Here is a 27475-nt window from a genome sequence, read left to right on the forward strand (position 1 = left end):
AAGAAATAAAAGCACTAATATCAAGAGCTCAGTGCTAAAACATGAACTCCAGAGTCTAAGGGTCTGTTCACAGAATTTTTGATAATATAAACATGTTCAGATTAAATACTCATGCAAGGGGCATGTTCCTCTCCTAACTAGGCTTGTCCAGTTTCCTCCCTCTGCCCTTGTTCCTGTCACACCTTCAAGAGTCGCCTGACTTGCGGACCAGAAGGGAATGAATTTTAGCTTCATCATTTTATGACAGGCAGGTGTTGAAAGCCGAGGTAAGGCCGGGAGTGAGAAGAGGAGGCAAGGCTACTTCAGCGCCAGAGAATAGATGCCAGCCCTCACACCGCAAGGATGAGTCAGGCCCTCCAAATCAGGACGTGTGGTTTGCAGGCACGCAGGCAGGCAACTCCTTGTAGAAGCAACGATGAAAAGGGGGGAGAGTTAGGTGAGGCGGGGCAACCCAAGTCCGCTGCTTCGCCGAGACGGTCAGCTTTGCACTTCCACGCTCCAAACGCTGAAGCACACGCAGACAAAGCAGCCGCGTCAATCTCCCGCTCTGGCGGCGGACAAGGGCGAGAGGGCTGTGCAGGGCTCAGCCACGAAGAGGGGAGGAGAATCCTCGGCGGCCGCCCTTTAGAAGCTGCGCCGTCAGTCCTCCTTCAGTTGTGCTGGCGATGGCGCGAGTCCTGATCGTAGGCGCCGGGCTGACGGGCGGTTTGTGCGCTGCGCTTTTACGCAGGGAACTTCCCCAGCGCCTCCTGCACATCGTGGTGTGGGAGAAGGCCCGGGGTGCAGGTGGGTCACCCGTCCCCTTCTCTGCAGAACCCGTCGGGTGAAAAGGCAGGCGGCGGGATCTGGGGACGCTGACATGTTTTGTGTGGCACACGCTCCAAATAAGAAAGCGCCCCGCTGAGGCTACCCCCTCCGGCTTGATCTAAAGCCCGTCTGCTCAGCTACAGATTCACATTCATTTCCTTCCTAATTCCAGTGTAGGTTAGCCCGTTGTCGCAAATATACACAGGGGTTGGGGCACTTAAGAAACCACAACGTCTCATTTCCAGCACAAGCTTCCGCAGCCCGCGTCTTCTAATGCGGTGGCGCCCCTGCCCTGCAGCCTGACGCACTGGGCTCTAGCCCACGAAAACCTAAGTCTGGAAACAGTGTTAGTCTTTAAAGTGCCTGCTGGCTCCTGCTTATGTTTACTTCCTCGCATGTCTAGCATGGCCTTACTTCCCGTGGATTACTTAGAGCAGGGCCCCATAGAAGCGGCTGACGTTACTCCCGAGTAAACGTGCGGAGCCTTGTGCTTCGCGACCGAGACATTGGCGCTGCGAAATCCCCCTCCGAGAGAGACTGGCTTTCGGCGGGCGGGGAGGGGGGAGCCGAGAAGCAGGCCGTGAGCCGGTTGGTTGCTTTGAAGGCGAGGCGGCAAAGCCCTGCCGGTTGCGCCAATCGCGTCCTTGTCGCTCGCCAGTTACCAAGGCGCCAGCGCTCAAGTTTGCCCCGCGAAGGAAGGTGATTGGACTCAGGCAGCGGCGCTTTAAAAAACTTCTGTCTCTATGCACGTGATTTTAAGGGGGAAGAATGTCTACGAGTCGGAGCGCTCACGATCCGAAATGCACGGCAGATCTAGGAGCTCAGTACATCACGCGGGAACCCGAATATGCCAAAAAGCATCAAAGGTGAGCAGGAATTAAGGGCAGGTTTGTTTTGGGGTGCGTCACAGAGCTGATGCTATTGTTGTAACAAATGGTCGTTGATGCCCATTAATATTGCCTAAGTACCAATGAATGAAATGTGCTGTTGGAAAAAAAAATGCTGAAGTGACTTCTAAGAAGAAAAGCCTTTTTGAGCAAAAGAAGCCCAGTTGTGTAAATTTTCTAACTACAGCTTATTGAAACCGAAACGATTTCAGTATGCATTCTCTGTCCTTGAGCTGTTTTCTCTTGTTTGGTTTATTCTCACTTACATGTACCCACCACTGTGCTGTTTTCTAGTTTGAGGAGCCAGGCTGTGTGTTGGAAAGGAGTGGGTGATTGTGCTGGCCCATCCTGCTATATAGGGTGGCTCACTTAGGGTTTTGTCAGATACAGAGCTTAAGCTTAAGGGGTTTTAGGTGCAAATGGCAGATCTCAGTGCCGTTAGGATTGACTTACAAACCAGACGAGATCAGTTCATCGCTTCTAGGATTCTCTTTCCACCAACAGTTAGCTTACTCTTGCCAACTTTTTAACCACCAGCTATTTAATGTGAAAGTCCTTGGCCGCCTCCCTGACACTCAGAACGCGACATCATCCTTCAAGGGATCAAGGACCCTGGGGTGGCATTGGGAAGGGGCACCCCCTCCAGTGAGCCTGAAGTTAAATATTTGGGGGGGGGGGAATCAACATTCTGTTCCCGGAATATCTGTGCACGGCTGTCTAATTAGCATATTAACTTTCAGTTTATATTTTGTTTTTAGCTTTTATGAAGATCTGTTGTCTCATGGAGTGCTAAAGCCATTGACAGCTACAATAGAAGGAATGACAATTAAAGAAGGAGTGGAGAATTTCGTAACACCTCAGGGAATTTCATCCATCGTCAAGCATTATTTAAATGAATCAGGTAATGTTCAGGATATTTATGAAGGATGGGTTCTGTTGACTTTGTTTTTAGAATCAGTTATCCCCTGAAAATAGTAAGGTCTTCTGGCAAACGTTCAGAGACAGTCCTAAAATACATGTATGTAAAAGCGTGTCGCCAGGATTTAAGGTAGGCCAAACTTGGAATTCCATAACTGTAACTGTGGGAGAAGGAGAGGATATGGATTGGGGCTGTAGCACTGAGGAAGGGAGGTTGATTCCATGCCTCATACTATTCACCAATTCAAAAACCCTTCCTCCCCAACTATTGGTAAAGGAGAAGATGGGGATCACCAGGATATCTGCCTTTTTCTCCCAGTGCTGCCCAAGGAGCAAGAGGGGTTATTTGATGGGTGAAGCGTGCTCTGGGGCAAGAGTGAACCCTCCCTTTCCCCCTGTATTCAGATCTCCAATCCCCGTCCATGTCCTCTGCACAGTTGTCTTGCTCCAACTGATGTTCTCTTTAAAGTGTCCTGTTTCTTTCAGGCCTTGGGGCTTCAGAGGACCCAGCCCAATGTTGAAGACTTGGCAGGCAATCGAGATCCACTCCTCTTCAAGAGTGTTGCTTGCCTTATTGCAGGATGAATCTTTTCTTACTATCCATCTCCTCGCTCTCTTGCTACAGAGAATGGGGGTGTTGATTCCCATCTCTGTCCCTACTGTCGTCAGTCCCTTTTGGTCCTTGTCTCCAAGGTGCATGCTTGAGGAAATCTCCAGGAAGGGCTGTAACCTCAGGCATCCCTTCCGACACTGAGTTTTTGTGTCACCTGAGCAGTCACAGCTACTACTTAGCTTGCCTGCTAAATCCCAACTGCTTTGCTTCAGGCTCTTTCCTGAAATACCTTTCTCTGGTTTGTATCATCATGCTGTCTCTTGGTGTGCATGCATGCCATTTGCAGTCTGGCCCAGTTCAGTTCTGGTTGCCCCGGAGGCCGTGCTGCAAGTGTTACCATTGCTCCAGAATGCAGGCTGCCAATTAAAGGTTCCACAGTGCCCATGTTAAGCATAGTTCCTGCCCTCGGTGTGCTACCTAACCACTAGGCAAGGTTGTACCATATGCCGTTGTTCCTAGGGGCAAGGCTTTTCTTCCCCCAAACAGAACTCCTGGCTCTCCTCAGCAGCTGTAGGAAATGGTGAAGACATTTAGTGGGTGATGTTGTCCTTAGATCAGGGGTTCCCACTTCTCACCCTTGCTGAGCCTGTGGACATTTTGAAATTTTGAGGAAGGTTTGTGGGCACCAGACCAAATAGTTGCAACAGGAATGGGCCAATGACAAAATGCTTTCTGTTTGGAGCCTGCGGCAACTTACAAAGCATCCCAGGCACCCCCTTCAAATATCCCAGTGTCAAATAATTTCAAAGGGAAATCTGAGGGAAAGAGGAGCAACAAAGAGAGAGCAAAGTGTCTGGGTAGGGAAGAGGAGGATTAGGGGCAGTCTTAGGGTGATTCCGCACGAATGGTTTTCCCTGCTTCAGCTTCTAAATGACCTCGATTTTTTCTTGTGTTTCCACACGTGGGAAGGCAATCCTAGCAGCAGATTCGAAGTCACTGCACATTTTGTCTGGTTTTTTTCCATCCTGCTTTCCCCCAACTTATTTGTCCATGCGCAGCAGATTAGGGATTTTAATCATGCGGAATTCTTTATCTGATGTTCTCCCCACCCTTGCCCTTTTCTCTCGCCCTTCGAATCAACTTAATTTGATTGGCCAATCATGTTTTCTAAGCTACACCCACTACCCTTTCCCTTCCCCTCTTTTTTTTTTAAAAAAAAAATGTAAAAAAACGTTGCAACGTTTCTACAAATCTATGCAGAAACATATCCTGTGTCACATGACAACAGCTGACCAATAATGGGTCCATTTTACAACACGCCAAATTTGTTACTTGTTGCTCACTGACAGCTGACAGCTTCTGAGGTAGAGTGAAAGTGTGATGGAGGGACTTCAGCATGCAAATAGTGGTCTAGGCATTTTATGGAGGAAGAAAGAGACCGTCCTCAACACAACACCTATCACTAAACCACACCACTCACGAAGAAAGCGGGAAAGATAGATGCGGGGTCATTGATAACAATTTTCCCTCCAAATGTCAATAGCCAATACTCTTCCACAATATCGTCGGGAAGTGCTCTGGCCTATCCAATATGTTTATTTGATGCAACCTTTATGTGTAGCAACGTTTTTTGTGAGAAATTTTTTTCTAATGTGTTGGTTTGATGCAACGTTTATGTGTAGCAACGTTTTTTGGGGGGGGGGGAATAAAAAAAAAATGAAGATGTGCATCATTCAACACTTCCCCCAGAAAAAGCGATGAGGAATCGATTTTTATCCTGTCAAAAATTCCGCATGATGGACTTTGAGCTGATGAAATGTGCGAAACAAAAGCCTAATGTGGAATCGGGGAGAAGTGGATTCGTAGGACTCCACCGCGGCATGACTGCTCAGAAAGTCCGATCAAAATTGATCATGCGGAATCCCCCTTACAGTGCCATCCTAAGTGGAATTATGCCCTTCTAAGACCATTCACTTCAATGGATTTAAAGGGTTTAACTCTGTTTAGGATGGTACTGTTAGTTACCTCACTAGGCTGGGATTTATGGTGGGAAATTCTATAGTCCAAATAATCTAAGTGTTTCTTACTTGGAAATTTGAATGTGGGCTTTAGTTTTTTCTAAGACTTCAATGCTAGGTTGGCCAAATCCATACTATTAAAATATTCTTGGTTTATTTAAAAATTTAATTTAATACATTTTTATCCCACCCTTTGAGGAACTCAGAGTAGCTTACATCATTCTATCTCCTCCATTTTATTTTCACAGCAACCCTGTGAGGTAGGTTAGACTGGCAGAGAGTGACCAGCCTGAGTTCATCCAGTGAGCTACCATGACAACCTGGGGATTTGAACCTGGGTCTCCCAGATTCTAGAGTGACATTATAAACCCTACATTGTTACTGATTCATTACTGAGATGTCCTGATTAGGCATCTGAGGGTAAGGTAAAAGTAGAGGCTTGTTGCTCTCTGAGGTTGCCATTGTCCCTAGTGACTATGATTATGCAGAATTACATGCAGTTCTTGCCCCTTCTGGCTCACAGCCATTGTGTTGCTGATGGTCCAAAACTCACTGGATTACATGTGCCTAACACAGAAGAGTTTCAGTCACCAAGAAGGAGACCAAAAGAGGAAGGCCAACAAAATGGACACTGCATGAAAACTGGGGGGGGGGAGAGAGAGAGAGTGATGAAAGCTTAAAATTGAGGGAAGATGCCTAGTATATTCTCCTGGGTGCCTTATCCTTGCATCTCCCATGGGTAGGGTCCAATTTCTTCTTAATTCTACATTTTTAATAAAAACTTAACTTATTGTATGCTTGAGGAGGCTTACAACCATAATAGATATTAAAGCAATCATAAATTTAAAAAAATTAAGAACAAGTAAAGCATCCGGAACAGCAGCAATTAAGCATCCAATTTAGCTGACCTCAGATACCCAAACACCTTTTTGAATAAGTATGACTCGCAGTCCTTTCTAAAAAGCCATCCAGGGTATGTTGAAGAGGACATTCTGATCCTGGGCCACCACCCAAAATCTCAGCTCCTGATTAGATACCTTGGAATCTTGTGGGTCAGTCAGAGCATGTCAGCTCCTTCACTATGCAACAAGGAACTCAGCAGAGCTACTATCCAACAACGTCTTGCAGTGTCCTTTGGAGTGCTCCAAAATCTTAACTAGGTCCATAAATTTCTGAGAGCAGTGCATTCTTCCTCCTGTATCTTAAATCAGATGATTAATGACCTGTCCAGAGCATTGGGCAAATTTCAAGACCTAGGGCTTCTGGATCACCAGAACAATGGCCAGTTCAAAACAGTATATCCAAAATGGTGCTTGCTAATTCTCTAGGGCCCCTTCCAGTCATCATAAGTTTCAGAGCTGTTGTAGAGTCTACAAAGTCATAATCCACCATGAAGGAGGCCTCAGTCAGTATGGATATTGACACTCTCCAAGCGTCAGAAACCTAGGAGTTTCAAACACCTTGTCTTAGACTGGCCCAGGCAAAAAAATCAGGTCAGTGGTGAAATAACTCATTTCTTATCGGACCCTGGTACCCACTACCAGTATCCAAATTGTAGACTGGTTGTACTAGATATATTCTTAAGGAAAGTCCAGAAACAAAAGCTGTGTAATATCTTTTATTAAACCAACCAGGATAAAAAACACAAAACAAGATAGAAGTGTTCAGCTTCTCCAGACTCGTCACCAGGCTAGATTTTTAAAAATGGGGGGCAGGGTGGGAGAAGGAAAATAGGTCTCAGGCCATGATCTTGAGGCTTCTTGGCGACATCTTATGTGAAATGCAGACAAATAGATACCTAGGCCATTTCCACACTGCCTTAAAATAGCGGCAGGCTCCTGGAACACTGGCAGCTTCTTCGTGCGATATGAGCTGAAAAAATGCCCCGCATCCATTTTAAAGAAAACATCACGCAAAGAAGCCACCAGCGTTTCAGGAGCCTGCCGCTTTTTTAAGGTAGTATGGGAACGTCCCTAGTATCAGGTTTCCCCTTTAGCCTTCTGAAGAAAAGAGATGACGGCAACTCCCAGTTGAAAATTTAAATATCTCCAGACATCTTCATGGTAGACTACAGCTCCTCACTTCCCCAGTCTCTGTCCAGATAGCCTGACTCATGAAATGGCCTGAAATGGATATTAATGCATCAGGCAGTCCACATGCCAACGTGAGTTGTCTGTCAACCTCAGATCATGGAGAAGGAGAATTTTTCTTGCCTCTGGTTTGCAATTAACCAACCTTAAGGTCACGATGGAGCAAAGAGATCATCAACTCTGCATTGATCAAGTTGCCAAATGGATTGTAAAGGATCAAGTTCTGGATTGTCTTCATTCTCTTCTTCACTATCAGTTGACTTCCTCCAATTGCCGCACCCGTTCTGCCCTAGGGCACTGATACAGGTGGATTCACTACCTCCAACCCTACTCTTTTGCTCTCAGAAATCCCTCTTTGTGTTGTTGAGAAAAGAAGAAATCTCTTCCTTATGTTGGTTGAGGCTCAGCCCCTTAAAGTGGCGGAACAGCCAACCAGAGAGCAGGATCTAGGAGAAAAGAATACTGACAGATTGATTTTCTTGTCCTGTGCCTCTTGTTACGGGTCAGAAAAGAGCAAGTTCATTATGACTGAAGGCAGAATAAAGAACCGGTGCAGTCTGGAAACAGTTCCATAAAACACCTGTAAAACTGTGAAAGCAAAGTCCACTAGTTCCACTGAAGTTGCTTCCATATAACAAGTTTAGGGTGGAGAAGTTAAGGGTAATAGAGATTCTTCCAGGTCAAGAGGAACACAAAGGAATGAGTTTAGGTAGGTAGCCATGTTGGTCTGCAGTAGAACAGTAGGATTTGAGTCTAGCAGCATCTTAGAGACCAACAACATTTTCAGGGTATAAGCTTTCGAGAGTCAGAGCTCCCTTCTTCAAACACGAGAAGGAATGGAGATCCCCGAGCCTTTATATACCAGCCAAAAGCGGGTGGAGTGTTACAAAGGAGGACATTAGGAATACGTGTCCAAGCCATGGTTGGATTTAACAAAAGATGTCTGTGAATAGAGACTTCCATGAATTGCCCCAAAGTACTATTCAACTTTTAGGTGTTCGAGCAATCGCTTAAGTATACTTAATGGTCTCTCTCTTTCAAAGCAGGCGCTGATATCTTCTATGAGCACCATGTTACACAGATCTGTCTCAAGGCTGGGAAGTGGGAAGTCTGCAGCCCTACAGGCGTCGTGGACCAGTTTGATGTTGTTGTTCTCACAATTCCTGTTCCACAGATTCTTCAGCTTCAAGGAGACATTACAAACAGTGAGTTTCCATGCTCAGTATTTTATTTTGCTTGGTTTAATCTGAGCGTATTCGAGGAGGATCAAGTTGAACAGGACAGTTCCTGCGTTTTCAAAAAGGAGATGATGTGTTGTGGTCTGCAAATGTCATGCAGTGTGCAGCATGCAAAATACAAAACTCGTGCCTGCTGTTTCGTTAGCTCAGTAAGGCTGTAGCAACTGAAAGGCCATTCACCGGTGAGGAAAGTAACTGTCATTTTCACAATGTTTTAAGATTTGTCATTTCTGTTTTTACAGTAAAAGTGACTGTTTGTTTCTCCCGAAAGTTGCAGACAGGTTTAGAAACATGAGAGGTTCCTTAGCAAGCTCCTCGGTGAACATTTGCAAATTTTGTGTTCTTTTTACAGCTTTGATTCAGAGGAGGTTAACATTAAACACGGGACTGCTGTTGCCAAAAGTATCTGATGCATACTTAATTTCCTCTATTTCTCACTGAGGGGGGTAAACATGTAGTGGTAGTTTCTCCCTGAATTGCTAGCTTTCTGTATGCTGGGATTTTGTTTCTTTATATTGCATTTCATTTAAATGAAACTTGTGCTCTAACCTTTGCAATATGAGGTGCTACAGTCCCAACACAATTCTCAGTGATAACAGCCTTGCGATCGTGTATTTCTCTGTTCAAGCCGCATGTCATTGGTTGATTGGAGCAGCTGGGCAAAGAGCTGTTGTAACATTAGAGCATGAGTAAATCAAGCTAGGTGTTACATAGAGGGAGAATTAAATGCACAATTTTTGTCAGCCAGAGGTTTAATGTAACATGTCGTTCCAGTCAGTTTTGAGAGGAGAAAGTGCATAGCTTTCATGAACAAACGTTGCCTTAAGAGTTCAACGTCTCTTTAAAATCAATATTTTTATGTTGTTGTTATTTTTTATGAAATAAAATTTATTATTATAAAAAAAATTCAATATTTTTAGTGATAAAGTACCTCAATAAATTAATCGTGTATGTCTGTTGACTGATCACTGAGACTAGAGAGTGTCATTTCTGTGTCCCAAGTCAGTTGCATTTATTACTCAGGGCAGGGTACATTTTCACCTTGTTAGCAATTGTCGCCCTGTGAACTTTTAAGCCTCAGTCCTAAGCGTTTGGCTCCTGTGTATTTGTCTGCTACCCTGTTGTGATATTTTTGTAATGGTTGCAAAATATCATGTTTTGCAATTTTGCATTGTTACATATTCTTAGGAACAGCCATAGAAGTCTAAGGATTTGGTGCTTTAAAGACTGGGTGTCCTAAGCACGCATATGAAAGTAAATTCAGTTGATGTCGCAGGCCCAGATATTTAAGAGAGAAGGGACAGAAGTACATTCTTACAAAAATATATCTGCAGTTAATCTGTTTTACAAGGATATAAAAGTGAGATACATAATAATAGGCAAGATATTTTCTTTCTGTCCTAATTTGTGTGGCATACATTTAGGGCATTCGTGTTTCCAAGCTGTTCCATTTTATCTTGATGCTGCATGTTGATTTTATGCTTTTTTTGTTATGGCTGTGATTCTGCCATCTTTGCATTGGAATGAAAAATAAATTGGAATGCCAAGTTGTATCATTGTGCCATATATTGTATGGTCTAGAGTTCAATATTTAAGGAGTCCTATCTCCTAATTGTGCAAAAATCACAAATGGCTAGAATCCTTTAATGTGAAAACATAAGTAGTTCTTATATTAATTTTAAGCAGATGTTTTTCTTGAAATCTACATTCAGCAATTTTGTCTTCTTAAATGAAAAATGTAAAGTCAATACCATTATGAAATATTAATGATGATTCTTTAGGTGTATGATCTGACAATTCCCTGCTTTGTATTTCTGAATGTAGAAAATATCTGGCATTTGAAGGGTTAGCAGATAACAAACCAGGAAGTATTTCTACATGCTACACAGGAACTAATCTTATAGCAGATGAGGCAATTTTGTACTTAGCTGCAGTACTATCAAGAGACAGTGGGTGGCAGCATTCTAATGGTCTTTAAAAGGGTCTTAAATAGATCTGAAAAAAATGAAGCTGGTTTGGACTGCTGGGAATACCTTTTAGCTATGTCTTGAACGAAATGTTTCCCTCTCCATTGTTCTTTTTACAGTTAAAATGCAAGGAAGAAGGAAAATAAATGGTCTTGCTGCCTTTACATTAAAAATTGGGGCAGTATCTCTGTAGTAATTAGTAACAAACTACAGAGGAGCCCAGATTATTTTCATATTTGGTTAATAAGAAAGCAATTTTTTAAAAGATTTTATTTAAAAATAAATATATAACTATAGAAAGTGCATGGAAACTTATACAAGCACTACATTTAAAATTAAATTAAGCGAATAGAAGGATACATTCAGAATATATAACAACACAACTAAATTATATAATAACTCTCATTCCCTCTCATTAGTTGCTTATAGTCAACCTTTAGTATCAACAATTTTTAACTAATCATTTCGCCTGTGTTTTATTTTTTTATCTTGTATCAAACTATCCCAATTTATCTTAGTTTTAACCTAAGTACTCAAAGAAGTCATAATATTTTTTGATAGACATTGGTGCTACTGGCCTGTATGCTATTTAATAAGAAAGCAATCCTTGACAGGTCTTTTTAGAATCCAATTCAAGTCCATTCAGTGGGACTTACTGCTAGGAAATTATTGTACTATTAGATCCCCCCCCCTCTCTCTCTCTCTCTCTCTCTCTCTCACACACACACACACACACACACACACACTAATAATCCTGAATCCCAATGTTAAGGCTCCTCCATATCTGGAATGCGTTGGTGTAGTGCATCGGAGGAAAACAACCAGACATGTCCTTTTCCTAATACGGTGTTTTATCTGTGCGTGCATACACACAGAGCAATTTGAAAGTCTCCATTTGCAGCTTCTAACTTTAACCTCCCATCCTTCAGTTCCCTTTACATATTAGAAGAATATGTACTCATATTAGGAGAACTCTTTTCCCTCCTCACCCATGTGTTTTGGGCAGTTCTGTCAATTGAACTTTAGTTGGAGATACGACGGTGGGAGCCTGCCTTAGACCGTAGATGAACCCCTTAATTCCTTATTCCGTATGTCGCTGTTCTTCCAGTTTTCAGTACATCCTTCCTTTTTTTCTTTCCCAGCCCAAAACCCATCAAAAATAATTTTCATACTCTGTGCTCCCCAACATTCTGTAACTGGAACCAGTTATGGAAAGTGAGCAAAAGCGTCTTAGAAGGAAGTGTTGTGATGACACAACCTTGATTAACATTGTAGGCCTTGCCTGATCATTGGACTTCACGTTACTAAGTTGCTTGGCATTAATGGAAATGTCCTAGAGGAGATGGTTGTGGACATTTATTCTCAGCTGCTTTTTTGGAACGTTTCCCGAGTGGCTTTGTTCCACAGCATGTCATAATTGTTCCCCACTGCAACTGGTTACCTGTCAAATCTTCAGTCAGTGATTCCCCCATCACCACCTTTCCTAACTTAAAGTGCAGTTGAATATGAAAGGGACCAGCTAAGCTGTCAGCGTCATTCAGGGAAAGGACAAAGGAGGATGAGTAATCCTAGGAATTAGTACGTTCCATTTTAGTTTGTCCCTTGTACTTGTCCTGTCCCAGCATGCAGCATTAAGAGTGACGCTGAGCTTTTTGTGTATTTTTATATTATTTCGTCAGGAAATTGATGTCCTACATTGCTCCTAGGCAAGAATTTCAAGCCCTTGTTTGACCATGTACACTGAACTTAGTTGAAAGAGGACCCTATCATATAGCCAACCCCATGGAACTCTTCAAAAGTGCGAAGTGACTATTTGGGATTCTGTGTGTTCATGCATTCAGTTCTGCAGCTTTTTTTGTGTGTGCCCTTGTTAACTGGTCTGGTTACATGTGCCTTCTTTTGGCTCTGGATGCATGTTTAACAGGAATTAGTTTGACAGAAGAGTGCTGTAAGCGCTACAAAATATGCACAGGACACATGCTATCTATTTTGTATGTTTTCAGATACCAGATGTGACTGAGTGGAAATAGGGATGCCAGACATGGTTAGGGGGACATCAGCTTTCTCCAGAAATTGTGTCAGTCCTCTCTAGGAATTGCTGAAAACTCTGTGGTTTTATTATAGATTTTCAGTTAATTCCTGGAATTTCCTGGAAGAGGTTTTCCCGGAAGTGATATCACATTGTTGCCTGGTAGCCATTATTTACATTTTATTTTTCTTACCACCAGCTGGGGTGGGGATCCCCCCCCCCCGGCTCTGGGGGGCTGGCAACTCTACGTGGATTGTTCTAAACATCATGAGTTATGGGTGCCCTGTTGGAAATGAAGCATAGCATATGGCTTTTTATGTTCATACAAGGCTGCAGACTAGATGAAGAGAGGAGATAAAACCGTATATTGAATATATCTTAAATCTTTTTTCTAGTCGAGAGCTCCTAAAAATCAAAATACATAATATACTACATATTATCCTTGACTATTAAAATAAAAGCTCTTTTAACCTTTACATAGCAATGGATTAAGGGTCTCTGTACTTGTTTAGCCTCTGAGCACTTTTAGAATTTTGGAGAAAGGATAGTGGGTGCCACCACAAGATGGCTGGCAGAAGGGACAGAGCCAGTCACTAAATGATGAGGGACTCCACAGAATGTTGAGGACCCAAGCCAAACATTCATTATCTTACAGTGAAAGTGGAAAAGAGATGCTGTTCGGTTTTAGTTTTAAAAAGAGAAGAGGATTTGCTTCCAGCAAGGCCAGAGGGATAGGTTTGCTAGCCCAGGGTCATATGAAAGCTGGTATCTATGGCTGGAGCAAGGCTGTGAGAACTCCTATACTGTTATTGATATTGCTCCTTCCTCTTGAGCTGCTATGAGCATCAGTAGGGGAAAATAACAGGTATCCATAGTGTTCCTGTCTTCCCCCAGGTTTAATAGCAGTTAGAGTAGCCTGTGTCTATTATAGGGTTGTGTGGTCCCCTTACCTTCTTAGTGGGGGGGTCACCACTCACCTGTTTTTTGCTCTTCGCACATGTGCAGGAACTGACGTCATTACACAGGTTAGGGAGTACCCTTGTGCACTTCTCAGCGGGCCAGTTGGGGCCCTGAATGGGCCTAATTTGGCCTGCTGCAAATAGTAGGAGTGCCCCGGGAGCATGCCCAGGAGGCCTGTTTCCCTGTCTCCCTCGCCACCGGCCAAGTGAGTGGAGGCAGGGGATGGAGGGTGGGAGTGGGAGATCCCCTGCCCTACTGGGGAACCTGGGATCCCTAGTCTCTTAAAGAAATGATAGGAAAGAGTGAACTACCTTCTGCCGTAGAACTAGGGCTCTGATTCAAATCCCCCTCCTCATAACTGCCTTTTAATAGTAAATATCAGGAGATCAAAATGTGTACTTTAAACATTACTATGGCCCTTTCCACATGTCCTTAAAGGGACAGTCCACTCACCAATTGCTGGCAGATTTTCCCCTTGACTCCAGACGTCTCCATTTTCAGAACGGTTGCAGGCTGTTTGACTTCCGATTTTTTGGTTGCCTTTTCTCAGATGCCTCTGACGAAGAGAGCTGTGGTTCTCGAAAGCTTATGCTACAAATATGTTGGTTAGTCTTAAAGGCACTACTGGACTCTTTACTTTTTTAAAAAAGAGACCCTTCATAATGTGAGGCTCAAAAACTGTAGTTTACCTAGATTGTACATAAATCCAGCTCAGCTCTAAATGCTGTTAAAATAACATAAGTAAAATAATGCAAACAATTAAAATTACTCCAATATTAGGCGCTTCATAAATAATTATCATTCGTGGGGATCTGGACACAGAGTGGGGCACCTACTTGTCTGCTTCCCCCTGCTCAACACAGCGTGACCATATATGAGTTGAGCCCATTGACACGGGTTGAAAATGCACCAGATGAACATAATCCTCCTTCCAAACAATCCCAATGGCACTTTCAGATGTAGAAGTTCAGCATGGGTCAGCCTGGCTTTTGTTGCATCCTTGAACGTTATATGCGGGAGAATTGTTGAAACCGAGCTCTTGAAACGTGCATCAATGTGCTATTTTTAATGGCTAGGGCTGAGTCAGGCACACTCTTACGTTGTGCTCTGCAGTTATATAACAAGTGAGGTTGCAACTTGGGTCAGCTTGTCCTGGCTGCATCGGGGCACATATGGAAACAACCTGAGGACAATCTGGGCAGTTCCCTTGTGATGATTTGAGACAAAGGAGCACAGCAACAGGACAGTTTTCTTTTTGTGCCATCTGATCATGTTGTTTTTCAACCAAAGCACAGTTTATAAATATACAAAATGAGGAAGAAGTGTGTTTGCGGGGGGAATAAGAACATTTTGAATCAGAACTGGTTGATTATACAGTTATCAATGATGACATCAACAGGACTTGTCAATGCTGTTGGGGGCAGGGATATGCCTCTCATCTGTTGAATTTTTAATTTGGAGATAAACTTACGGAATTTTTACCATCCATGTTGCATGCAAGCAGTATTTACTCGCTCTTAGACTGTTTTTAGCACAAAAGAAGGATGAACGTCTGTTATATAATGTCAGGAGATAGGGCCCTTATAAGACCTCTCCTCTAACAGACAGCTTTAAGAGACTTCGAAGGACTTCATCACAAATGAACAGGATTCTCCAATTCACAACACTAAACTTGGGCAATCTGGGATGAAAATTGACTGTGTAATTAATGTTAGCATGCCGTACACTGTGTGCAAGAACATTGCAAGGGAAATTATTTCATTATTTAGCATTATAGACCAGTTCCTGAACAGCCTGGGCTGCTCACGTATGCCGACTTTCATTTCTCAGCACACACTGTCTCATAGAATGCACCAAAAAAGAAGGAAGTCTTTCCACTACATAAAACTGTGTTTTAATTTCATTTTATTTTCATATAAAGTGTCAGAAATGAATAATTAGAGAGCTGCTTCTTTGACTGTTCGTTGTCTGTGATTACCTCTTACATCAAATCTTATGAATATATATTTCTAAACATTCATCCTAGGAAAGGTTGTGAAAAAAGAAAAAAGGCAAAGATATGTGGGTAAGAGAAACATTTTACAAAGTAGAAACCTAATGCCAGCTGTAGAAAGTCGCTGATGAATATGACAGTGCTGGAAGAAAGAACCATATAGATGGCTGTCACTTTAATTTGTCTACAACATTTTAGTATACAAATTGCTTTTTAATTTAAAATAAAATATTGATAATAGTTATTTAATGACTATAAATTGTTACTGCCATTTTTTTCTTTGTTATGCCAGAAACAAACATATTTACTGCCTTGCATAAGACCTTAAATTTATTTAAACATTGACGATATTTGTGCATGTACTATATCCGTAGCATTTTTACAGTTCCAAAACATTATAAATAACAATCATTTTTGTATAAAATAAATGCACGTATGAAATTGCTGCAGTTTTATATATGCTGCACTTTCTGAAGCCATTCTTTTGTAGATATTTTACACATTTTTCGATAATAGTTTTAAGCTGCTGATAACATTTTTTAATACTCCACCTGGTGTCATTTAAGAGAACAAATAACAAATTGCCACTGGGTATTTTCAGTATTATTCCTGTTACTTCTTTCCAAAGATATTTCACATATTTTAAAGCAGTGCCATATATGTAAGACTGGTTTCTTCTGTCTGCCATCTCCCAAATCTGTCATTAATAATTGTAATATATTTTATCAAGTTTTTTCAACTGTGAAGTATCTCTGGAAAATAATATAAACTACACCATAATTGCTCCTTTTAAAGCTTCAGCAAATCATGATTTGCAAATATATTTCCAGCTGTTATTTGATGAGTCATTCTGAAATCCCCTTTCCTATTTTTATTCCTATTTTTATTCTAAGGAATTGTTTTCCTTAAGATGCCATACATTTTTAATAAAAGTTCATTATACATTTTAACACTATACCTTCGGGCTCTGATAGTTCTTTTGTATCCTTAAAACCAGGTTCCTAATTTATAGATAGTAAAAATACAAGGGAGGCAGTGAAATCCTACGATATTCTAAGTTCATTAAAATCCATTGGCTTAGAATGATGTAACTTGTTTTAGGATTTCATTGTTAACCTTGTAATTTATTCGTACCTCATTAAACATAATTAATCTGTTACCCACAGATAAATCTCAAGATCTTGTCAAACTGAGCAGCAAAGGTACTCATGTTTCTTGCTACATACAGACGTATTTATGAAGAAATGAAGAAGGGTAACACAGTAGATACTGGATGTGTTTTGTACTTTTTCCAGACATTTATAATAATTTTTTTATAATATTATATTTTGGATCCAATGAATCATGAATAGAGTCGTGCTTACAAAACTGATCTTCTGTCTTCTGAGGCCTCATGTATCACTTGAAAAGCTATTGGAGGAGGGAGAGACTTCAAGAATAGCATGGGATTTAGAATTTAATTATTTTTTTCAAGCATGATTTATCTTTTGTTAATATATTTGTAAAATTCTGAATTAATATATTTGTATACATTTTGTGGCCTAAAAAAATACACCATGGGATTCAAGGAAATCCCAGAATTGCTGCCACGTATTCCTTGTGCAAATGGAAGTGCCTGACTTTTTGTCTTTTTTTCTTCCTTACCCAAAATTTATCCTTCTCTTTTAACATAGCCCATTCTTTCATTGGTATATTTTAATCTTCAATTTCTATGTTTTTTAGTAAATTGTATTTCAGTCTCCCAACAGCTTCCCTAGTTTCTATGCTTGTGGGTGTAGGGGTAATCATATATCCTTCTGCCAATCTTTTCAGTTTTTTATATTTGAAGTAATACCTGAAGAGACAAAAACGTAATCGATTGTATGAGTTATGGCCACCTAAGTGGGATGTATAATTTCTCGATCTTGACTAAATGTCATCTCTTTATTTATTATCCAGGGCTAGAACACCTTAGGAAGATGTGCCTCACTTGCTTCCTGTGCAGTTTTTCAAAATCTCCTGTCACTATCAATTCACCCTCCTCCTACTCATCTGCTTTTCTAGCTCAGTTCTCCTAAAACTCTATGACTACTGTTTGATAGAAGCAGAAAAGTGAATTTCAACTTTGTATCTGATATCTACTCTCCTTATCATTTACTAACAGTTAAGAGGAGTTACACCCTTCAAAATCCATTGAAATCAATTGGCTTAGATGAGTGTAATACTTCTTAGGATTGGTTGATATGTCTTCTGGCAGTTTCTGCTAAGGTTCCCTTTGGTTTGGTTTGATAAAAAGGTTGGGGTGGCAGTTGTATTGCTGCTGCATAGTAAATTGTTTCCTTAAATATACTTTTTGAATACCTCTTTTCTTAAAGGATTAAAGCATCCTCTAGCAACTTTGTAGTTATTTTCTTCTTAATAGATCTGTGATGCATTCCATGTCCTAACGTTCAGTATTTTCATTGCTGAAAATCCCATTAAAAGACAGAAAAACCAGTAAATACCCCCAACAGTCTCTTCAGGACCCTTGTCCTTGCTCTAAAAATTACTTTGCTTCCTACGCTGTTGTAATTATCACTAATGAATCAGTTTGAACAGAAAACTTAATTTACAGGGTAGTGTTTTTGTTTAATCTCTTGGTCAAAAAGCCCTTTCCACACTTATTTGTATCCAAGGCAAGTTAACTGAAGATTTTACATTTCTGAATACTGGCACTAGAAGGTATAAGAGCAGAACATTTTTGCTCTCCTACATTTTCTGTCACCTTAAGCATTTGTGTTTGTCCAGTATCAGAAGTAAGATAATCAGATTTACACTGTTTTCATATGTATTTATTTATTCATTCATTTGTAGTCCATCTTTATCACTGAGAATGATGGTCTTTAATGTATACCCTCGTTGACTAGCCTTTTATAATTGCGGGGATGAAGTCATTAAAGATTGCAATTCAGTATGCATTATTTTACTTTTAAGACAAAGAATGAATTAAAATAAAATAATTATTCCTGCCCTCCCATCTTGGTGAAAACAGCTAGGACTGGCATAGGTAGTGAATTAGGAGTATGGTTGAGTGCCAGCTGGTTCAGTGGTTTGACTATTAAAACCATGTTCTGCCAGGTAGCCAGAAATGAGGTCTCAAAAGCAAACAAACGCCAGATTCTGCCAAGTTTCACCCTTGTCCCGTTGGATTCTACCTCCGGTTTGCCAGATTTTTCCAAACTTCTCCTGCCTTTGTTTCCCAGTGACACATCATCTAAATGTCCACTTCTTTTTGAAATCAGACATTGGAAACTCTACCTAAGAAGGCCTGTCTTCTGCAAAAGGAAGATTCCCCTTTCCTATCAGACCTTGCCAAATATATATTAATTAAACGGAATAGCTTTTTTATTTCTCAATACTCCAAATGTTCTGCCTGTCTAGCTTCTATTCTCTGTACAGCAATCTTTCCCTTGAGGGGAAAAATGGCCTAAAGGTTCTTAGCCAAAAAGATTGTGGGGCAGGACAACCTCTCTGTTTTGCTGAGTCACACACCTTTTGAAAACTACTAGGGTTTGTGCATTTCTTTCTCAACTCTAATTTCAGATGTAACATTGAAATGCTTCCTGATATTTTGCTTCTCTCCGTCTGTCTTTTCAACAAAGGAAGTTACTGCACCAGTTAGCTTAGGCAGTCAAGCATACAGTCTCTGGGCTCAATTATATCAGCTCTTGCTTTTGGCTCGCCGTTATAGTGCTATTGGCAGTCTTCTACTGGAGTTCCCTGCTTTTCAGATGGAAGGGGGGAAATATGTAATCAAATGTATTTGCAGCCTAAGGTAGCAACATGTTCAAAGTACAGTAGCAACAAGATTTCTTTTTTAAAAAATACAGTACAAGCTGCTTCTCACTCTTAAATTGATTTTAAGTGAATGGTTTCATTTTAGCCAGTTTGATAAGCAACTACAAACAGTTATTCACTCAAAAGCTCTGGTGTTTTCATGTGTATAGCAAGAGGAATAATTCGTTTAAGCAGATTTATAGTAAGGACATAAATAAAATATTATCTGGTTTCTTTTAAAAGCAAAACAAGTTAAAGCTGGTTCAAAGCAAAATTCTCTCATAGATCTTGTATGTTTTGCATGGTAGTGTTTAGAATCTTTTACATTTTGGTACTTGTTAATAGTCCAGCAGTTTATGACTACGTGTCTAAACTGCCTACATGCACTTTTAGTAACCTGATGCAGCTGAGGAACTGTACACACAAAAGCAAGACTGTGCATATTCCTAGGACAATGGAGATCCACTTGTATAAGTGGCTGCTGCAAATCTAGTTCCTTTCCTCAGTGTAACACATAGAGATCTTCGGCAGGGGAGGGGGGGTGGCTGAAATTCTGCTAAATGACTGTTAGGCAGTCAGTTAGGGTTCAGAATCTGCCATTTTCTCAGTCGGTTTTTAGCTAGTTCCATACATGCAACTCTAGGTGCTATAGTAAAGATGTCCATATTAACAACTTTGATCACATCTTGAGGAACAGATTAAGAAGAAACCATGCTTATGAAATATATACATGCAGCAGTTCTTCCCTGTGAATTATTTACTTGTTTTCAGACAGTAATAAAGCTGTTGTAAGAACTTGAGTGTGAATTTCCTAATGTGAGACTAACTGAAATTTTATTATCCTATATTTTTCCTGTATATTAATAAGATACGCTGTCCGGTGAGGAAATGATGTGAAAGACACATAATGGGATTTTGGTTAGTTAAGTGGAGGGGAATGATGGAGCATGAATTTCATACAAAATGCTGCACTATTGTAATTTTTTTCATTTTGTTAAAGACTGTGATTGAAGTTACACAGACATGGTTCAAGATTTAAAAGAAAATACCTGTTGATGTACAGGGGAAAAATAAGAATTGGGGAGAATTTTCCCCTCCTCCCTTGAACTACTTCATAAAAGTCCAAAATTTCTACACTATGGCAGACAACTGCTATATGTTAACAGTGTCTGGTTGTTAAACATGTAATTCTGTTGTTTGGATTCAGAATGATATAGGTAAGGAACAGTCTTACCAGAACTGAATAGAAGAGGAAGATGTTACAAAGATTGAAGTGAGGATAAATACCATTTTAATTTGGTGGAGCTGGCCAGGCAACTTGAAGATACTAAGATGCTATACAAACTTTCGAGCTTCATTATCTGACAATATCACCTGAATATGTTTGTAAAATAGCTGTTACTGGCCCTCCTCCCTGTTCTTTGTGTCATGTACCTTTTTATTGAATTGTTTTAATATTTTTAAAGATACTGTTTTAAATGTTTTAATGTTTTCCACCTTCGGGAGAAAGGTGACATATAAATGTAAAACAATAAATAAAATAAAAATACATGAATATAAGGAAAAATATCAGTGATGTAGCTATAAAAATCACTGCTAGGGAAGTTTTGAAATCCTCTTGTGGCTTTTGCTCAGAATGAGATTTTTTTCCTCTGTGTTTCAAGAGAGTTTGTGTACTGTTTGTTTGACACGAATCTTAATTTTTCTTTGGCCTAGCCAACTAAATTGAAATGAGTTTTTTTTTCTTATTTTAGTTATAAACTACCAACTATTTTTCTATTTTTACTTTATTAACAAGGTTTGTTATGACCAATGCCTTTTTGTTTTGTTTTTTAAAGATGCCAATACTCGTATATAAGGTTCACTGATTTCTACCAATTCACCTCTCAAGACTTGGAAGAGTGTCCCCTCAAAAGTGCCAGTACTCAGTACCAGTGGGTACTGCCACAAAAAAGCCCTAGTTATAGCATATATAATTAAAATGGATTTTTTCCACCCCAAAAGCTGCCTAACATACACAGACTTCTAGAAAGCTCTTGGTGAGATGCCAACAAACTTTACAGGTCAATTCCTGGAATAAGTAGTTGAACTAGGCAGTTGGCATAATTTTGCCCGCTGCATGTATCTGAAATCATTCGTTGCTTCCTAGGGAATTGCAGGAGATGAATGATATGCTGGAAACCTTGGCCCTTTTCACACTACTTGCTTGCTTCCGAAACATCGCGAAATGTAACGCAAAAAATGCGGAAGATAGTGTCTTCTCACGAGAGTTTTGTGCAACATCGCACAAAACTCTTGCGAAAAGACGCTATCTTCCGCATTTTTTGAGCTACATTTCGCAGTGTTTCAGAAGCAAGTAAGTAGTGTGAAAAGGGCCAATGTAACTGATGGAATATTCAGCCTTTACCCCTTTGACCCTGTTTTAAAGGTAAATTTTTATTCCAGTGCTGCTGATGAAGACATTCTGCTGCTCTGCCAGCATCACAGCTGCAAGATCTGATCCAGCAAAGCTGATTCCAGGTGGTTTACCGTGCATTTCTGAGGACATTTTCCTGGGAGTAAACCCCACTGAATAAACCTGAGAAGGACCCTCTATAGATTGCTCTCTAAACCTCCAGTACAGAATCCCATAGAGCCATCAGAAATAGCCTGCTGTGACTCTTTGGCAAGTCCCTTTATGGATAAAATTGCTTTCATCCACTTTTGGATGCTTGTTTGTATCTGATGTCTTTGGAGATGCTATTGGTGGCCATTGCTTGGATGAGTTTCAATTGATTTCACTTAAGGATGCAGAAAAAGTGCATGGAGAAATCTTCGTCCTGTTGACTCTTTGGGCTGGTAGCAGTAGCAAGTTTGTCCATTGGCAGTTTGGTGATAAATAATGTTGAAGCGAGTAGTTGTTCACCTCCTCCTTAAGAAGCTTTCTTTTGATTGTGCATAATTACATAATTACATTTACATATCTGTCTCTAAATTTGCAATTTAGGAATGAGAAGAATGAAAGGATGGGTGCTGTTGGATAAACCTGAGTATATGGATTGATTCAATCTGACCCTCAGCCAGGTTTTGCAATAGAAACTGTGTTGGTCCCTCCATGTCATACTGGGAGGAAATCAGTTTAGTTGACTTTCTGAGGTTTCACAGCAGCTTTTGATAACATTGACTATGATATCTTTCTGGCTTGGATCTCAGAGTAGGAGCATTGCTTTGTGGTGAAGATAGATTTCAGAAAGTAGTGGCTTTGTTTTTCTCATGGGACTTAGCTTGTAGGATTCCTTGACATGCAGATTTCTTCCCTGCACTTTTTTTAAAATTTACAATTGTTTTATTTTCTTTTTTTATAAAGGAGAACATACAACAGAATAACACAATAATAATAATATACCACAACAACTTATCCAACTAACTATAACTAACTACGATTACTTGGGTTTGGGGTAGACATTTCTCTAGTCCATTCTGTATTCTTCAAACAGATCACAGTTTCTCCTCTTCATGTTCCCTTCACTTTTTTTATGCTTAAATGTAACTTCTGGAAGAGGTCATCCAGAGTTATGGTATAAAGAGTAATCAATACATTTTTATTGTATTGCTATTATTTGTTTGGTATCTGTTGCTGCTATGACTTTTCATTTGAATGTATTACGTTGTAGGTTTTAAAATTATTTGAATGCCCTTCTGATGGTACAGCATTGGAGTAGGATCTGCTTTTTAAGATTCATCCCATGACATCACTTGGGAGGGGGGAGCAGCTTTGTAAGTTGTTTTGTCCAGTCATTTTCCCTAGTCTTGGACATCTAGCAGTTGCATGGTAAGGGCCCGTGTGCTTGGCTGTACTACATGGTTCTGCATTATAGCAGCAGAATGAGATGAACCTACAAATATTCTGTTTCCGTTCGATTGCTGTAACGTCTACTTACTAACTGCTACACTCTACTTCTCATGCCTCTTATAGCTGTTTGAATTGCCTTTTTATAAACTGACTGGGAATAAAGAGAGTTTACATCAGAAATTCGGAAGACTTTCCAGATATCATCTTATGTACTAATAACCAATAAATTAATAAATATAGATGAAGATGGGGGGCAGATTAAAAATTGGTTCAGTGGGTTTGTAGGAGAGGACATCAGGAAAGGTGAGCATAGGGAGGCTGCCTGGAGGAGGGAAAGAGGAAATAGAGGGGGGGAGGTGATGCAGGGCAAAGTGAAGTATCCCCTGCAAGTTCTTGCAGGTTCCCCGTCATGTAACTGGGCCCGGCTCAGCTGGCATTACACAACTGGCCATAGGAGAGAGGCTGCTGGGGGGAAGTGAAGACAGGGTAGCAGACAAAGGTGGGTGGGAAGGAGATGAGGAAGCAGGAAAAGGGGGTGAGGAGATGAGGGACAGTGAAGGGAAAGAGGACATGGTGGGGGAGAAATGAAATGATATGCCCCCTTCAAGTCCTTGTGGGTCCCCGCTTGTTATATCTAATTCTGAACATGGCCCTTGATATGAATCATTAAATCTGCAAATTATGGTCATGTTGAGAGAAGGGAGCTCTTTCTGTGAACTTGGGAGAACCCACAGGTTTGCAGAAGAATTCAGAAAAGGCAAAAAGGATGGGACTTTTAAAAAAATCCTTAAACCTTCATCTTACCAGGAAAAACTAGCTGCCATTTTGAGTGTTGCTTAGCAACTTCATAAACAGGCATCCCACCACAGTAAGGGAAGGACAATGCATGAGCTGTGCAGGCGTGGGATGGATGCGGATAGAGGGAAGAAAGAAAGAGATGGCATGGAAGACCAAGGCAGCGGGGATAGAAGGAGCAGGCAGTAGCACAGGGATGAGGAGGTGTGCTGCCAGACAAGTGAGCAAGCAGGCTGGGTGTGTGGCAGTAGAGACAGCAAGGGAAGAGGCAGCACTGGTGAGTAAGTCAGGAAGCAGTGGTAGAGACAGAAGAGAAAGAAGGGCCATGCAAGCAGTAAGAGCAGGTGGTGGGATAGTAAGAAAAGATAACACTTCAGGAAGAGGAAGCAGTGGGGGGAATTTCCCTTCCCATGAGTTCCTTGCTGTCCCTACTAGTACATTTATAATTACAGATTGGTAAACTTCCCTGGGCTTGGTTTTGAATGAACTCAGTTTAAACAAGTTAATTTGGACTTGATTTCCTATGTAGCAGGAATCAGGGAATTAAGAGCAGAGTGAGGGCCAAGCTACACATGACGAATGACACTTGAACGGCAAGTGGATTGAGTGGAGGGCAAGTGAACAGGGAGAAATACACTTGCTGTTCAAGTGTCATTCGTCATGTGTAGCTTGGCCCTTATACTCTTGTATACTCATAACTTTAGAAAGGTGTAACTGTGAAGATGATAGTGTAACTCTGCAATCCTGTGCAGAAGTGACTCCAGTCTAAGGAATATTGACCCTGACCTGGATGGTCGAGGCAAACCCAATATCATCAGATCTTAGAAGCTAAGCAGGGTCAGCCGTGGTTAGTATTTGGATGGGAGCTTGCAAAGGAAGTCCAGGGTTGCTATGCAGAGGCAGGCAATGGCAAAACACCTCTGTACATCTCTCCCTATGGAGTTGCCATATTTTGGCTGCAACTTGAGAGAACTTTACACACACACACACACACAATATTGATTCAATGGTCTTATTGAAGTAACTCTAAATTGTATTGCAGTATAACTCTCTTATGTCGGCTGGTGGCCCCAGATACTGTAGGGCCAGCCTCTAACCCCTGACACAAGATGGTTGAGTTTAGCTCCTAAGTGATTCAGAGTGGGCGTATTGCAAACTTTGAAGATTTGGGTTTTAACACACATTCTTTTCCAAGCATTGGCAGCGTTACTTTTTATAATTCTCCCCTAAAATCCAAGAGCATGATTCTACCCTCTGATTGTATAGAATCGTTTATTTTTCACCAAACATTAAATAGCATGAATCTTCTTTCTTTGTGCACACACATTATATAAACCTTGAGAAATTCCAAATACATAAGCTGTAGGACACTTCTGTGCTATATGATGTATGTTGCATCAAATGATACCTAGAGAAAGCGTCACCGGTTGTTCTCAAGGTGGAGTTATCATCTGTAATTGGTGGGGGTAACGGTGGATTCAAGTGTGAGTGAACCATTTTGTTGTTGTTTCATTCCTTTATTATATTTAATTTCTTTGTAATAAAATGAAGCTGTATGAACAGGTCAGTAGGTTTATGCTTAGTGAATTCATTATGGCTTCCCATACATTCATATTTAACTAGCAACTATATTCCTGAAAGCAATAGTGCATTCAAAGGTTACCTCCTTGATTAATTGCTTTTTAAACTAGTTACTGCATTCAGCTTAGTTTAGTGATTTGCGTAGTCTACCAGAGAAATTAACCTTATAGTTTCCCAGTTGCCAATTTGAGGTGGCCACGCTGTATTCAGTGTCTAGTATTGAAGTCTGCCTTTATTGGGTCCAGAATGTATGGGTCTGGTTCATAAATACATGTACAGCACTTGATAGCTGAGAGTCAAAAGTACAAATTGTCTCCATTAAAAGTATTGGGGCAGTTCAAACACTCAGCCCAGAAACAAACTTTTATATGTACTGGCAAGTGGGAACAAGCCCGCCGCTCACTGCATGAGTGCTCTGGCACGTGAGCCTGGCATTGTTGCATGGATGGCTAAACTGACCCTTAAAATTTTTCTCTGTCAAGAAAGAGGTGAGTGAACCATAGATACGTGCTGGATAAATGCCTGGTATACACATAATGCCATTTGCTGGGTGGCAGCACATCTTATATACTAATAGCCAAGCGGCCCTAATCTCTGAATACTTAAATCTGGAGAGTGGAACCACGAATGAACAAGACAGATCTTCCTACACACTTGATAAATGCCCCAGGTTTGCAGGAAAATCTGAATATATATATGAGGCGGGGGGTTGAAAACCACAAAAATGATCAAAGGAGCCCCTTTAGTTTTAAGAATCAGATGTCCTCAGTGACTGTTGTTAGGCAACCATAATAATATTCCAGGTTTAGTTCTGTGTGGGAAAGGCAGGGAGAGGGGTAGGGTCCTTTCCAAGCCTATTTTGGCCTTTAAGGGAGGACTCATTGGGTTCAGGCCTAGAAGCAACCACCAGATGATTTGATACCACATGACTTGCATGGTTCTCCTCTCCAAGGAGGGAGCTCACTAGCAGCAGCCAGAGGGAGCTTTGTGGGCTATGCTCCAGCTATTGCCACTCAGCAATTGCCAACTTTGCTCTCTTCCTACTGTATAGATAGCATCCTAGGTAGGCAAAGATCCTGCAAGATGCGCTACTGGGGGCAGCCCCAAGCCTGGCAGAGCATGCCAGCGGCAGTCAGAGGGAGCCGAGCGGACTCTACTCCAGCCCTCGGTCCTAGGGAGGCAGCGGAGTGTGCGCGGCATTCGCTCAGTCTCCCAGGTGCTCCTGGTGGCGTGGGAGGAGGAGGGAGCACTGGGCACCACCACTGCATGGTGAGGCAGGCATGCAGGGGGCTGGCTGCTGGTTTCCTGAGCTGCTGTCCTCAATATGATCCTCGACTTCAACAGCACCAGCGGAGAAATAGGAGGGATTCTCTCTTTTCCCCGGCAGAGAATCTCATTAAGCTGCCGTTCTTTCTGACTACACTTCCCATTGAAACTTGCAGGAAAAACACGTCGGGCGTCTCATGTAGTTTCCCTCTAACAACATTCTCTGGCATCTGCTGTTTAAAGGGGAAGTCCAGCTTTTGTTTGTTTGTTTGTTTACAGAAAATTGCTTTCTCCAAGCTGCTTACCCCTGCTGTGGAAAACTTACAAGGATCTTTCCCAGCACTATCATCTTTAATCTATGCCATGGAAGTAGCCAAAGATTGATTCTGGGACCTTAGGAATGCAAACCACTCATCCTTTATAGTTCGATGTTCAAATTAGCATGGCTGTGTTCATAGGGTTTAAAATCTCATTGCAACTTTGGTGTTCATTGGCCTTGTTTCATGACAAGCCCACCCACAACCCCCAGTTGAAGTCCAGCAAAAAACCCCAACCAAACAAAAGCTCCATGTATGCTGAGCTGGAGAAAAATTACGTATTTATTTTGCAGATCAGAAGGTTGAGACATTGTAGTGGAGCAGAGGAAATGGGGTTTTAAGGATGAAGTTAGTTTAAAACATCCATAAAAAGTCCCCTGGTGACCTCCTTGATAGCTCTTGATGTGCAAGCAAGCAGTTCTCACCACC

The 27475-nt window shown here is 41.2% G+C and overlaps 1 protein-coding gene across 2 annotated transcripts in view; it reads left to right on the forward strand.

Annotated features, from left to right (window-relative positions):
• Positions 1–665: 665 nt before the first annotated feature.
• The window catches only part of RNLS (renalase, FAD dependent amine oxidase), a 115142-nt gene continuing 88332 nt past the window's right edge, over positions 666–27475 (forward strand). For both annotated transcript variants that reach the window (XM_054983226.1, XM_054983227.1), the window contains exons 1-4: positions 666–786; positions 1568–1673; positions 2453–2595; positions 8320–8478. In XM_054983226.1, coding sequence (XP_054839201.1) covers positions 666–786; positions 1568–1673; positions 2453–2595; positions 8320–8478 — 529 coding nt within the window. The remainder of the gene's footprint in view (positions 787–1567; positions 1674–2452; positions 2596–8319; positions 8479–27475) is intronic.

This window comes from Eublepharis macularius, chromosome 6 (assembly GCF_028583425.1).
Source record: "Eublepharis macularius isolate TG4126 chromosome 6, MPM_Emac_v1.0, whole genome shotgun sequence".
Classification (NCBI taxonomy): Eukaryota; Metazoa; Chordata; class Lepidosauria; order Squamata; family Eublepharidae; genus Eublepharis; species Eublepharis macularius.